General features: G+C 51.8%; 1 protein-coding gene across 1 annotated transcript; it reads right to left on the bottom strand.

Moving 5' to 3' along the window:
* Positions 1–2614: 2614 nt before the first annotated feature.
* Actr1b (actin related protein 1B) lies at positions 2615–10386 on the bottom strand. Its single transcript, XM_015499708.2, has 11 exons — positions 10191–10386; positions 8324–8388; positions 6854–6929; positions 5761–5886; positions 5323–5447; positions 4874–5090; positions 4663–4755; positions 4385–4559; positions 4035–4096; positions 3780–3820; positions 2615–3626 (listed from the first exon to the last, which is right to left on the bottom strand). The coding sequence occupies exons 1-11, from the start codon at positions 10236–10238 to the stop codon at positions 3524–3526; spliced, it is 1131 nt and encodes a 376-aa protein (XP_015355194.1). The 5' UTR covers positions 10239–10386; the 3' UTR covers positions 2615–3523.
* Positions 10387–14554: the final 4168 nt, after the last annotated feature.

Genomic DNA, 14554 nt, shown 5'->3' with positions numbered 1-14554 from the left:
ACGAGGTTTGTTTCGGTCACCTAGCTAAGCTCTAATGTCTGCCAGGCTTCTCCACTGTGAAGTTGCTCTTTAATAAAAATCTCATAGGCTAGTACTTGGAGATGTCATCACTTCATTCCTATCACGCTTTGAATTTATTTATATCAGTATGGCTTCATGTTTTATTTTACTTGGTGGATTAATATCTGTGATTCATTTATTTTTTGATTGTTCACTTGTTCCAAATTTGATTGATGGGAACCTCTTCAAACTGGCTTCTAGGGTCTTTTGATATGTCCCTCTCATTCTTCCAGGGCTTATTTTATTTTCTGGCACAAAATGTACTAGGTTCATCTTCTAGGCTGTTAATAAACCCATGAGGTAGGTGCCATTATTATCACTCCCAGATTAGAGATGGCAAGCCTGGGAAAGCTCAGGATTATGCAGCTAGCAATCTGGGAGACAAGATCGTGAACCCAGGCCATTTAGCTCCAGACCCCAACTCCTTTTGTCCCCTAAGTTTTTATTTTGAAATAATTTCAGACTTACAGAAAAATAGCAAAAGTAACTGCTGTTAGTTTCAAAGAGTTCCTATTCATCCTTCACCAAGTTTTCCCTATTAGTATTAGCATCAGACAGTAGATAGAATACGGGACAGTTTCAAAAACCAAATTTCAGTATAGTCACTGAAGCTAGGAAACTAATATTGATAGAATACTGTTAACTCATCAAAAAGACCTTTTTATTGGTACCAGGGATTAAACCCAGGGGTGCTTAACCACTGAGCCGCATCCCCAGCCCTTTTTTGTATTTTGTTTAGAGACAGGGTTTCAATTACTTAGGCCCTTGCTAAGTTGCTGGGGCTGGCTTTGAGCTTATGATCCTCCTGCCTCAGCCTCCCAAGATACTGGGAGTACAGGCGTGTGCCAGTGTGCCCAGTTCTTATTGGGATTTTGCTGGCTTTTTGGAAAATCCTTTTTCCAACCCAGGGTCTCACATTGCACTTGGTCCTTTGTTGTCTTCATGACATTCCTTTTGAACAAGGGGACTGGTCTCTTGGTTTTACTTTGGGGTTGTCTGCTGCTGGCTCCTGGTTCAACTGACATTTTACAAGAACACCACAGGTGAAACTGGGCCTCTTTTAGTGCCTCATCAAGAGATGGTGACTTGTTACTGGAGCTGTAAAGTTTGATCATTTGGTGAAGGTAGTGTCTACTAGGTTTCTCCACCATAAATGACACTCTTTCCTTCTGTATCTCATGAGTAGACACCAATACAATGCAAACACTTTATTTCTGCCCATTAATTTTTCTGTCCTTTCTTGCCTGCAACATTACTACTCTAATATTTGCCCAATAGTGATTTTATTTCTCCGTTATTCCTTCTACATTTATTGGAAGGGAGAGCTGTCTCTTCTTCCTCATGGGCATATTATTTCAGCTATTTTTTTTTTCCTATCCCAGGGAATTGTGGGATGGCATGTAGAGATCAAGCCCTGATACTTGATGTGCTCATTGCTACTGGGGTGTCGCTGCTTCTAGGCCTTCCCAGCAAACAGTTAAGAAAGGCATGCACATATTCTAACTGGTGTGCTCACACATGTGCATTTAGCTTAATGTGTATTACATATGCAGATGTGTTCTACCCCCAGGTCCTGCAGGGACCAGGGCTATCTGTCCAGGGCTGGCCTGCAGGACCCCTAATGAAAGGCTCCTGGTGTAAACTCTGACACTGATGTGACTTGAAGGCCCCACAAAATGTGCTACACAGACACCCAGTCCTCCTCTCCTACCTGATCTCAGTTCGGTGGCCCTCTCAGTCACCAACCTCAAATGCTCTGGTCAACATCCTCCATGGCTAGCACCCAGGACACGGCCAACAACCCTTTCCAGCCCTTCACATGCCGGTCCAACCGCCTCTCCAGTTCATGTCATACTGGAGCCACAGCAGACCCCTTACCCCTTCCTGCTGAGTCACCTCCAGCCCCACGGCCCCAGGCATCTCAGCTTTTGGCTCTGCCTGGAACATTCCCATTGCCTGGCTCACCCTGGGCCCTCGCAAATAAGTCTGACCCACCTGTTGGCCTCCAAGGCCTGTACGTGTGTTGGGAGGATAAATCTTTGTTTACTGTTGGCCTCAAACACTTGGCACCCTCAGAGGTGCCGCAGGTGCTCATGGACTTATCAGAGAGCAGACCTCCATCTGTCGGCCCCACTGCCTGCCTGCGCGCCTCCAGGTTGCCTCTCAGTCTCCTCCTGTGCAGCCCAGCTCGGCACTCCTGCCAGTCCTCAACTGCCTGAGCTGAGGTCCAGTCCCTCTGAAAGGCACACACAGGTGCTCAGAGCAGGAGAGGATGCAAGGCACAGGACCCTGTCAAGGGCTGGGAGCCCTGTTCTCTGTCTCCTCTGGTGGATCATGGTGAGTGAGGAGGCAATGAGCCTGAGAATCCTGCTGGAGGTAAGGGCTCAGCCTCCTGGGGCCTCCCTGCACCATTGCCCTGCCAACCATGGGAACCCTTGGGCTTCTGGGCCACAGAAGTGCCTGTGTAGTCCCTCTGGTCTCTGCAAGTCCCCAGGGATGGTGAGCAAACAGCAGCACTCAGCCACAAGAACAAAGCCACACGCTGGGCCTTAGCCATAATTATTACTATAATGATCTTATAAAAGTTTTTTTCCAGGCAACTGTGTTAAATTATTGTACAGATCTGGGGAGAGGGAGGTGGGGCCCTGGCCACCATGAAGACCTTTCTTAAGGGGGATGAGAGAAGGAAATGTCCCCCACCCACTTTGGGTCTGACTCCTGATTAAGTGGCTTTCCCTTGACAAGTGAGGCCATTAACTCTTTCCTGTCCAGGGCACTGGGGCCAAGGAGAGGGAGCAGCAATCAGTGAGGTGCTTACAAGGGGACAGTGTGGCAAACATGAGCCGTGGCTGCCCGTAGCTCTGACGGCTCTGACCCTGGGCCACAGCTGCCTGCTGGGGATGGAAGACTGCCTGCTTCTCAGCCCTGCACCAGGCAGTGCCCAGGAGGACGAGGGCAGAGCGTGCGAGGGTCTGAACTGCTCCATTGGGTCGGGGAGAGGAGGTGGCAGGAGACACATTGCTGTGCCTCACTGCACCCAAGGGCTGCTGGCTGTCCCCCCTTCAGCCTGCTTCCCAGGCATTCTAGCACTCTGGCCCTGCATGGGAGCCTGTCAGAGGACATGGGGCATCTGGGTGTCTGGCACTGGCACTAGGGGAAGCAGCGGCAAGAGTCAGAGCAAGGAACCCCGGGCCTAAATGGCCCCATCAAGGGGGGCACCCAGAACCACCCAGTGCTGGCTCCTCAGCTGCTCTGTTCCAGCCCGAGACTCCCACCATGCAGCTAAATGTTATTGTGTGTGTAGGGAAGGGCTGCAGGAGGCGACGCTGCCCCCCTGCCTCGGGGTTCAGGGCATGCAGGGGACCCTAAGCCTAGAACGTGAGCCCAGACCAAAAGAGTCCAGGGCTCTGGCTCCCCTCCCGTTCTCCTCCAGTTCTTCCACACGCCCTGCCCTCCTGGGGCATCAGAAGGTTTTGCGATGGATTGCACGGGAGCCGTCCTCTTCATACTCCTTTTTGGACACCCACATCTTCTTAAAAGTGTCCAGTGAGGCCAGGATGGAGCCCCTGTGAGGACGCAGGGATGATGTTCTTGCGGATCTGTGGACTGGGCCAGTCACCCTCTCTGGGCACTCAGAGCTCCAATCCCCCCACCTCCACCTGGCCTGGGCCAGGGCAGAGCGGACCCTTCCCAGAACTTCCCGTGGGGCCCTGCCTCACCCAATCCACGTGGAGTACAGCCGTTCCTGAGGGGCCGAGATCTAGGGGAGCAAGAAGCTACGTAACTGCCAGGCCCCACCCGGCAGCCCTCCTTCCTCTCACAGCCCAGGCCAGTCGACAAGAGTGTGAGGTGGGGGACAGGGGAGGGGGAAGTCAGGCAGCCGGACATGAGCGAGTGGGGAGGCGGCCTGCACTCTTCCTCCCCAGGTCAAGGCAGTCCCAAGCCTGTGCCCAAGGACGTCTCCACAGCCTCACCTTGATTTTTACGTCCTTCGGGGCAAGCTTCTTCACTTCACTCAGTAATCGGTCACCGAAGCCTGTGAACACAGGACTGCTGAGCCTGGGGCCCAGGTCCACCCTCCTTGCCACTGGCTCCCTGTCCAGGCTTTGGGCCCCCCAGCTGCCACCGCCCCTTTCTGTAGTCCTTTCCACAGGTACATTTTTGACCTCATAAATATGTCATCTAGTCACCAGGTAAATAGATGTAATTTAATCTATTGCCCCAAATTGCAACAGCGGTGCCTTGGGGCTCTGGAGCAAGGGGGTCCAGCCACCCCTGGGCTCTGGTCTTGCTCCCATCAGTGCTGTGCCACCTACCACAGTACCTTTGAAGAGTGTTGAGCCTCCTGAGAGCACAATGTTGGCGAACAGGGTCCGGCGAAGGTCCATGTCCGACTTGTGGATGGCGAAGGCCAGCACCTCGTGAAGCCCCTCACTCTCATCCCCCACCAGGTCCGGCTGGAACAGCAGCTCGGGGGCCCGGAAGCGTGCGGGCCCCACCTTTGGAGCAGAAAGGGTTGGGCAGACAGGCCCCAGAGAAGCCAGTCTTCCCTTCTTCCAGGCCGGCCTTGGCGGCCACCCAGTACCACACTTGGCCACTTACATCCAGCGTGCTGCCATCCGGCAAGGTGTACTGCACCTTCTCTGTCTCCAGAGCCTCATCCTTCTGGGGGTTGATGGACAGGTAGCAGGCACGCTGCAGAGGCAGGGACACAAGACTCAGAAGGCTGTACCGGGACACCTGCAGCCCAGGGCTTGACCTTGTACTTAGGTCCCATGTCCCCTCCCTAGGCTGTCCCCCTACCCCTCATCACCTCTTTGATAGTCCGGACAACCTCAAACTCAGCTGAGGTATGAAAGTCGGCTCCTTCCTTGCGCAGAAGCAGCCGGAGATAGCGGGAAACGTCACGGCCAGCAATGTCCACCCGCATGATGGAGTGAGGCATGGCAAAGCCCTCATAGATGGGGACAGCATGGGTGACCCCATCCCCAGAGTCCAAAACCACTCCTGTCGTGCGTCCTGTTGCGTACCTGTTACCAGGTCAGCATCCCCTCACCTCAGCAACTGAGGCATGGGGACCTCCTCACCCCTGGGAGAGACCTTGGGACATCTGTATTGTCTAGTCTGAAAGAGTGGCACAAAGGACTCGCTACAGGAACAGTCATCAGAGGCGGCAAGGGGTTGTTCCTTCGAGGAAGTCAGACCCCTGGCCACTGCAAGCAGGAGGGTGGCCACGGGAGGAGGGGACCCAGGGGCACTCACAGGCTGAGCACGGCCTGCATGGAGATAAACAGGGCCGGCACATTGAAGGTCTCAAAGAACACCTCCGCCGCCTTCTCCCGGTTCTTACTGGGGTTGAGTGGGGCCTCCGTTAGAAGAACAGGGTGCTGCGAGAGATGGGAGAGTGGTGGCATGCAGAGGTCCACAGGCCAGGCCCCAGGGGTCCCGTCCAGATGGTTAGATCCCTGCTTCAAGTGCAGGCGCAGGCGGCTGCAGCCTCCTATTCTTTTTGAGGGCTCCATCCTGTTATCTTCGGGCAGTTACTCTCCCAAGATCTGGCGCTCTCTGGAAAATTCTGCCTGGCTGCCCCTGGCCGAGCAGGCACACACAGACACAGTGACGCGCCAGCAACGCTACCAACATGCAGGCAGGAAGGGGGAAGGCCTGACCAGAAAGGAAGCAGAGGGACAGCCACCACACCTCCTCAGAGAAGGTCTGCAGCTGGTCCTTGGAGTAGACGTACTGCCAGATGCGCTCCATGTCATTCCAGTCCCGCACCACGCCGTGCTCCATGGGGTAGCGGATGGCCAGCAGTCCCCGGTGCTCCTGGGGGAAGTGGGCGGAAAGACAGGAGGTGGCACCAGGCTCTTCCCCAGCAGCTGCTTCCGGTCTCCCTGGAAGCTGCCTGCTTCCTCTGCCTTCCATGGAACCACCGTGCCCACTGGCTGTCCCCTGCTTTGTGGCAGGTTCTGGACGAGGAATATGCTCATCTGTCCAACAGCATCTTGGCTCAGAATTCAGTGAGCGTCAACTGGCTGAGGACCAGAGAAAATGACCACCTGCCCCCTCCAACCCATGTCGCCCCTTCCCCCACACTCACTGCCCACACATTCCCCATCTGCTCTGCCCTGTCTGCTGCCACCTGCCCCACTCCCATCAGCACACCGCCCCCTTGTGGTCACTGGTGCCCACTGCTCCTCCAGGATCCTGGCCCACTTACAGGAGCCCTGAGCTCCCTGCCAGACAGGCTGCCTCCATCTGCTCTGTGACATCCCCTCAGAGACACCTGTTCTCACTGAGCACCAATGAGCTTCTCTCACCCATAACTGTGGCTCCTACTGACATCATCTTCTCCAGAACCATGCCCGCACTCCCCAGAGCCTCACACCGTGTCCCCAGCTGCCTACATGGCACCTGCCCAAGATGGGCTTGCTCTTCTTTCCACACCCCTGGCTGGCTCCTCCTGAGATCTGTCTGGGCTGTGATGTGGTGGCTGTGCGGTCCCTAGGTGGTTTTCCCAGGCTAGAGTGTAAAAGGTGGCTCCCGTGGCCCTGGTCAGGGAAATGCTAATTCTGAAGTCACTTTTTAATAATCAATATTTCCTCTGTAGTTTCCAAATAGCTTCTAAAAGTCAGGATATGAGGAGGTCTAAACATATCCCCCAGAAGAGACGCCACCACCCCACATCTCACAGAAGGGAGGTACACAGCACTTCACAGCTAGAGCCCAAAGGGTCCCAGCACTCCTGTGAGAGAGGACCTAAACCCAGGGAAAGGCAGGCCCCACAGGTCACCTCTGCTTTTGGTCCGATGAAGAGGTCTCCCTCCAGGGCTCCAGCCATCACTCGCATGTGCTTTGGCCGCCCAACACTGCAAGTACACATGGAATGAGTGAGTGGGCAGGGCCAACTGCTGTGTCCAGGAAAACTAAAGTCCAGCGCCAAAGCTCCAGAGTACCCAGATGTGGCCACAGGACACAAGACTGGAAACTGGGGCCTTGGGCTGTGGGACTGTGGAGGGTCTCCCTCCTGGAGACAGCTGAGTGCTGGAACGCCAGGATCCCTTTATGGACCAGCCATAGCAGAGGGTCAGCCTTCGGCAGGGACGTCTCTCAGCCCACGTTGTTGACTTCAGGGGGCAGGACTGTCATCACTTTCTACAGACTGAGTGAAGATGGTCCCAGAAAGCTGGGTGGTGGCTCCCTTGGGCATCTCTCACTCATTTGATGGCCCCTTCCTACTGCCTGAGCTTCTGGAACTGAGGTTCAGCTCTTGGAAACTAAGAGTTACTGCTGGATGAGCTACAGCTCTAAAATGTGACCCAAGTTTCCTGGCACCAACAGGAACCTTTCATCACGCCCACAAGTGCCAGCAGGAAAGCTAAAGCCCGCAGGGTTCCTGGCGAGGGCCTGGGGTTCTTGGTGTAGCCTGTGACTTTGGAGGCTTTAGGATCCTGCTCTGTCCAGGGAAATGTCCCTGATGGGCTAGAGGGGCCACGCGCTCTAGGTGCCCTCTGGGATGGCATCCCTCCAGGGATGGTCTAGCACCACCTAGGGAAAGACCCCTGTGTCCTATGGATGTCCCCAGCACTGTAATGGGAAAGGCCTCTCTTGACTGAAACAAAACATTTCCTAGGCCAGGTGTCATAGTTTAATCCCAGTGACTTGGGAGGCAGGAGGATCACAAGTTCAAGGTCAGCCTCAGCAATTTAGCAAGGTCCTAAGCAACTCAGCAAGACCTTGGCTCAAAAACAAAACCAAAAGCAAAAATAAACATTTCCTAGGATCTGAAGATAAACAAGCCCTGAAGAACACATTGCCAGGGGAACACAGGTAAGGATCCTGGAAGGAGCTTAGCATTCCTGAGGCCCTGGGTTCAACCCGAGCACTAAAAGATATAAAAACCACAAAACACTTCAGGGAGGAAGGGCCTGCTGACTCTTTCTACTGCTTTAGTTTGGCTGTCCCCTAGGAGAGAGCTCCCTTTTATTCCTGCTGCCGCAGCCACACCCTGTCCCCAGGGCAATGCTGGCTGCCTCTCTTCCACAATGGCTCAGGGAGACAAAGATGAGAGCCCCCAGAGAGGAAGGGGAACCCAAGGCCCTGTCCCTTCAGAGCTCTCTTGATGTTGTTAACCTCCCAAATCTGGTGTTTTCCCTTGCAAACGGGCAAGAGTTGTCCTCAAAGAAGAGAGCCATGACCCAGGGCTGGCGGTCTCCCAGGAAGCACACAGAAGAGGAAGAGCTGCTGCCCCAGCAACACTTACTAGTTTGGGAAACAGTATTTGGGAATCTGATCTCCAGCGAAGCCAGCCTTGATCACTCCTGAACCCTGCAAGGAAAAATAAGGTTTAGCTTCTGACATTCACCTTCAGGTGTGGAGAGCTGGCTGTCCCACCAACAGAAGCCAGGGAGGAGACCACCGTTCCTGCCGAGAAAACAGGAACATTTACAATACACCAGTGGTTCAAAACTGGGGGTGATTTTGTATCCCCATGTCAGAACATCTGGCAGTGTATGGTTTCCGAAGGAGGTGGGAAAGCCAGGGATACTGCTAAACATCCTACAGTGCACAAACCACAGTCATGAATGACAATGATCCAGACCAAAAGGTCAATTGAGCAAAGCTCGGGGAAACTAGGCAATGCATCCTTCTCTGTAAGCTCTCTGGCTGGTTCCTCCCAAAAGACATCTAGAAGCAAACTCTTAGGGCAGTTTTTCCCAACAGCTCCCTTTTCTCTTCCCCAGCAGAAAAGGGGCAGACAGGGCCTGCCAGGGAAGATGACTGGGTGCACAAAAGGACTGGTGCTTTTCCTCAAGTGGCTTCCCATGAGATTCCCAGGAGAACTTGGTCCAGGCACTGCTCCAGCCTGGAAGTTGGACTTAAGATCTCAAAATGAACCTAGCATCTAGTAACCATGCCAGAATCTTTTCAACACCTCTTCCCACCCATCTCCACCACAGCCCTCTGGGTTGGCAGCGTAGAAATGGACATCCCCCAGTTATAGAGGAGGGGCTGGACAACCAGAGGGGCCAAGTGGTTGCCCTTGGAACTCATAAGTTTGTTGATAAATTATGTGAATTATTTGCCCACCAAGAAGGGAAGTAGCTGGTCTGATGCACGTCCCCAATTCCAATTCTAGTCTCAGTGTTCGCTGCCTGCTATGACTCAGGCAAGCCCACATGGGTACTCCAAAAAAGGCGGCCATTCAGGGACCCCACCTGGGTCATGTGGAACAGAGACAGAACCCAGGAAGAGCAGAGGAGAGTCATTATTATAAACTACAAGGCCTGCACACCAGAAGCATCAGCTAGAGGCACCTGCACAGACCCCAGCCCTTCTCTTCTCCCCATGTCAGGCTCTAAGGCCAGAAATCTTCCTGAAAAGCAAGCCTGAGTGAGCCCCAGTGCTGAAGGACAAGGCTGTAGGAAGCCAGACATCATCTTTCTCCTGAGGCTTCCAAACAATGACCCCAACCTACATCTCAGTGCTGAGAAGAGTGGCCTTGAACTCTGTACTGTTCCACAGGCTGTGGAATTTCTGCCCTACACAGGAGTACTTAAGGGGAGAGGGTCAAAGCCGCCAAGAGACCATCCAGGTGATGGTAGATATGTGGCTGGTGGAGAGTAACTTGCATTTTTTGCTACGGGGTGCAGTCCTCTTGGTAAGTGTTTTAAACATCACTAGGTCAAACCCCTCCAAAAGATGAGGCCAGAAGTGTGCAAAAGGGCAAATGCCAGCCCACCTTCTCAGGTGGCCAGAGCCAGGGCGAAAGGATGAGCAAAATGGGCCGGGGCCCAAACTTGACCAATGATTCTACTCTCAACCGAGCAGGGTCCGGGATGCGTCCACGGGCCTGATGCACAGGTGCACCCGATGGGCACCTGGCTGTCGCTCCAGCTGTCTCGGACTTCCTGGGTTCCCCAAGGGGGCTCTGCTTCGCGACCGGGATGCAGGTCCAAGGCCAGGGCAAAAAGGGCCAGGTGGCCTTTTCACCCAGGCCTTGGAACTGAGCGGCCCTGCAGGGCAGCGAACCTGGGAACGGGCCGAGACTGGCTGGGGTCCCTCCCCGCGCCGCCGCGAGCACCCCCGGGGGCGGGACACCCACCCTCCCCCCGGCTGCTGGGCCTCACGTTGTCGATGACCACGGGCTGGTTGGCGATGATGTCGTAGGACTCCATGGCCGGGCAGGGCTGGCCCTGCCCAGCAGGAGGGCTGCAGGAGGGACCAGCGGGCGGGCGGGCGGACTGGGACAGCTGCGACTCCCGACGCGATGCCGCGCCCCTCCCCCCTAAACGCGCAGCCTACGCGAGCCCCGCGGGNTGCGTCGGGAGTGACGTCATGGCTCCGTTCTTAAAGGGTACCTCGGCAGGTCTGCGGGTCCCCGAGGCCGGCGGCGAGTTGGCCTGTCCCAGAAGACGCTTTCCCGGTGCCCGAGCACCTCGGCCACGCTCTTGGTGCGCGCACCTTCCCCAAGGAGGCCAGCTCTGGGTGTTTCATCCAAAGAATTTCCTTATTAAACACGGAGAGGGATCCCATTCCTTGTATAAAAAAAAAAAAAAAAAAAATTACTTTCATGGTAATTTGACATTGGCGTTTGTCGAGCGCTTGGTATGTGTCTGCAGAGCGCTTCTAAGAATGTATGGATTTTATATTAGATCCTCATAACAGTTCTACCACGTAGTTGTGTTGTTGGTTTCATTTTGCAGGTGAGGTAACCGAGGAGTGTCATAGTACTTGTATAATTTGTCCAAAGTTGCGGAGCTGTGCTGGGGTCAACTGCTGCAACCTTGCAAGATAATATGCGTCCTAAACTCATTTACCAGACTGATCTGTAATTATTTGTCTCAACATATACCTTTTCCATTAGACATGAGCTTGAACTTTATATAAAGTTTTTTATTTTGAGACAGGGTCTGGCCAAGTCACCCAGGTTGGCCTCAAACTCGCAGTCCTCTTGTCTCAGCCTCCCAAGTCTCTGGTACTACAGGCTGTGCACAGTGCCCAACTGATTTTAGGCCATCTCGGGCTGCTGTGTTTTCTTTTTGCAGAGACCAGCAATCAAAAGTGAAAGAGTTGGAACCCAGGTTAGCAGTTATTTTTCTATTTGAGATTGGACATCTTCTGCTTCTGGTTATTTTAAGAGTGTGGGTTGTATGTTGTTTTATGTGGGGTTTTTTTTTGGGGGGGGGGTTGAACTCAGGGGCACTCAACCACTGAGCTATGTCCCCAGCCCTATTTTGTATTTTATTTAGAGATAGGATCTCACTGAGTTGCTAAGGGCCTACTTTTGCTGAGGCTGGCTTTGAACTCGTGATCCTCCTGCCTCAGCCTCCTGGGCCACTGGGATTATAGTTGTGCCTGACTTATGTGTTCTTTTTTATACTTTTTTTGTTCTATATTTTGTTTTTCAAAGATTTTATTTTAGAGAAATAAAACTTATACTACTGCTATGTCATAGATTAAGTTATGTTCCCCCAAATTTAGATGTTGAAGTCCTAATCCTCAGGACCTCAGAATTTGAGCATATTTGGAGATAGGGTCACTATAGAGGTAATTTTGTTATACCAAGGACATTAGGGTGGGCTCTAATTTAATATGCTGGTGTCCTCGTAGGAGTAAATTAAAACACAGGTATATGTAAAGGGAAGGAGATATGAAAACACAGGGAGGGGACAGTCATCTGCAGGCCAAGTCCTTCCTTCACAGCACTCAGAAGGAACCAACCCTGCCAACACAGTGATCTCAGATGTCAGCCTCCAGGACTGTGAGATGATAAATTCTTTTGTTTAAGTTACCCATTTTGGGATACTTTGTTATGGCAGCGGTAGAAAACTAATACAACTGAACTCTCTAGGATTCTACTCTATAACTTTTGCGTAACTTTTTGCCTCTGTAAGATTTCTTCCATCCCAGCCATGGCTATGTAATTTATGGGACCCACCACAAAATGCAGGAAAAAAAATAGAGGGAAAAACTGTAGTTAAAGATTCTACCACACAAAATTTTTTTCCTTTGAAAATAGTCTAATACTTATAAAACATAATAGGGGAAATAGTATTTATGAGAAATATATTAGTGAGTCAATGCAGGTTTCAGTGTTATAATTTAATAACATTGTAACAGTCAGCTTTCCCTCACTGTGCCAAAATATCTGAGATAATCATGTTAATAAGAGGAAAAGTTTTTTTTTTTTTTTTTCAGCTCATTGTTTCAAATGTTTCAGTTCTTGGTCACTTGGCCCTGTTGCTTTTGGTACGTCACGGCAGGAGCATATAGCAGAGGAGGCTGCTCACCTTGTGGAGGCTGGAAAGCAAATAGGAAGGAAGGAAGTGACTGTTGTCCTAATATTGCATGGCCCCAGTGACTTCCTTCCTTTAAGCCCTATCTCCCCAAGGTTTCACTACCTCCCAATAGTGCCACAGGCTGGTGACCCAATCCTTTAACACATGGATCTTTGAGGGACATTGCAGGTCCAAACTATAGCAACCATAAGTAACAACACTTTGTTAGTGATGACTTCTTATTTTTATTTTTTTACAATGCCGGAGATGGAACCCAGGACCTCATGCATGCTTGGCAGGCAAGTTCTCAACCATTGAGCTACATCCCCAGCCCTTTAGTGTGATGTCTTGATCAGTCACATGATTTTTCTGGCCACTTATGCTGCTTCCAATTTGTCACTTGCATCTTCAGAGTTTTGTTAATATCCAGCTGCCTTCAGGCTGCAGCACGTGCAGGACTGGAGGACATCAGATAACGAAGGAGTGAGCAGAGAGGCTACTTGAGGCGCCCAACGCCCCCCCTCTCCACACACTTGGGCCCCCTCCCCCATCACCTCTGGAGTGTTACCTCACAGGCCGTGGGTTCCGCAGTATCTTGGAGTTTAAGGTCCTAGAGTCTGAAGGATCCTCAGGAGACTGTCTTCTCCCTGATGGTGTGCAGATGGCAAAAATGAGTGCAGTTGTGATCCTCTTTTCTGTTCTCCTCCTGGACGGCGGGCTGGGTGGAGAACCCCACCTTTTCCCCCTGATGGAAGGTACTGTGGTAAGCCTGTGGCTGTGGCTGCTGGAGGAGTGTGAGCCTGAGACTCACCTTGAGCCTGAATCAGGTAGGGGCTGGCCCCTCTGCAGGCGCCGAGGTGCACAGGCCTTCTCGTGCCTGCCTTTCCTTCCCAGATTCACCACTCAGGATGCAGAGCTGGGGAGAAGGGGCAACTGTCAAGTTTCCCTGGCTTTGAGCCTTTATCAAGTGTCCAGCTCCGTGGGAGGACAGCACACCCGTGCATTCTAGCTTTTCTTTCTAAAACTTTTCAAGCATCCATGAAAGTGGGAAAATGGGTATTCAGCACTGCCACATGCCAATCATCCTGATCTTACCTGTTCCCCGAGAAATGGTTTTTAAAATAACGGCTTTATGGGGATAGAGTTCACACACTATAAAATTCACCTTTTTTGAGGGGGAGTGAGCCCAGGATACACTGCCACTGAGCTACACCCCAACCCTTTTTATTTTTTGAGACAGGGTCTTGCTAGTTTACTGAGGTTGGCCTCAAACTTGCAATCCTCCTACCCTAGCCTCCCCAGTCACTGGGATGACAGGTGGGCACCACTGTTCCAGCTAAAAAATTCCCTTGGTCCCATGAGTTCTTGACCAGCCTAGGCAACATGGTGAAACCCTGTGGGTCTCTCGGTGTCCTGACAAGAACAGGTATTTTCTACCCTTTTCCTGCTGCCACCCTGACTGCGTCATTTATGGAAATAGAATTCACATACTATAAAATTCACTGTGTGTGTGTGTGTGTGTGTGTGTGTGTTACTGGGGACTGACCTCGGGGCACTCTACCACTGAGCTTCGTTCCCACCCCTTTTTATTTTTTATTTGAAATGATGAAGCTCCTGAGTTGTAGGACACTCACTGGCCATCTTTTCATGTCTGCAGGACAGATCTACTGTCCTGCATAGCAGGATAAACCAAACGAGATCCATGCAATGGAATGTAATTTGGCCACAAGAAGGAATGAGGGGGTGACATGTGCTACAGCGTGGATGAAACTGGAAAACACGCTGAGTGAAAGAAGCCAGTCGTCCCAGTGTCGCGTCCAAGTGTTGTATGGCTCCATTTACACAAAAGATCTAGAGCAATCTACAGAACCGTGAAAATGCTCCAAAATTAGATAGGGGCTGGGGATGGAACTCAGTGGTAGAGGGCTGGGTTCCATCCCAGAACTAGAGGAAAAAGAAATCACTTATCTAATTCACAAATCTGTGAATTTACTAACTCTGCAAAATTAAACAATCTTTATTTATTTATTTGGGTTCTGAGGATTTAACCCAAGTCCTTTTTTTTTTTTTAATTTTGAGATGGAGTCTCACTAAGTTGCTGAGGTTGGCCTGGAACTTGCAGGCCTCCTGCCTCAGCCTCCCAAATCACTGGGATTACACATGTGCCCCAACATACCCAGCAATTATATGCTTTTAAAAAGGTGATTTTTTTT

Source organism: Marmota marmota, unplaced genomic scaffold, assembly GCF_001458135.2.
Source record: "Marmota marmota marmota unplaced genomic scaffold, marMar, whole genome shotgun sequence".
Classification (NCBI taxonomy): Eukaryota; Metazoa; Chordata; class Mammalia; order Rodentia; family Sciuridae; genus Marmota; species Marmota marmota.
This window is presented reverse-complemented; position numbering and strand designations above follow the sequence as displayed.

What these genes read in the sequence shown, in the direction of transcription:
- Actr1b (XM_015499708.2), bottom strand. Translation starts at nt 10,238, where the DNA reads ATGGAGTCCTACGACATCATCGCCAACCAGCCCGTGGTCATCGACAAC. An exon ending in AAATACTGTTTCCCAAACTA is followed by an intron (nt 6,930 to 8,323) that starts GTAAGTGTTGCT and finishes GTGTACTTGCAG; the next exon opens with TGTTGGGCGGCCAAAGCACA. An exon ending in TTGTCCGGACTATCAAAGAG is followed by an intron (nt 4,756 to 4,873) that starts GTGATGAGGGGT and finishes CTGCCTCTGCAG; the next exon opens with CGTGCCTGCTACCTGTCCAT.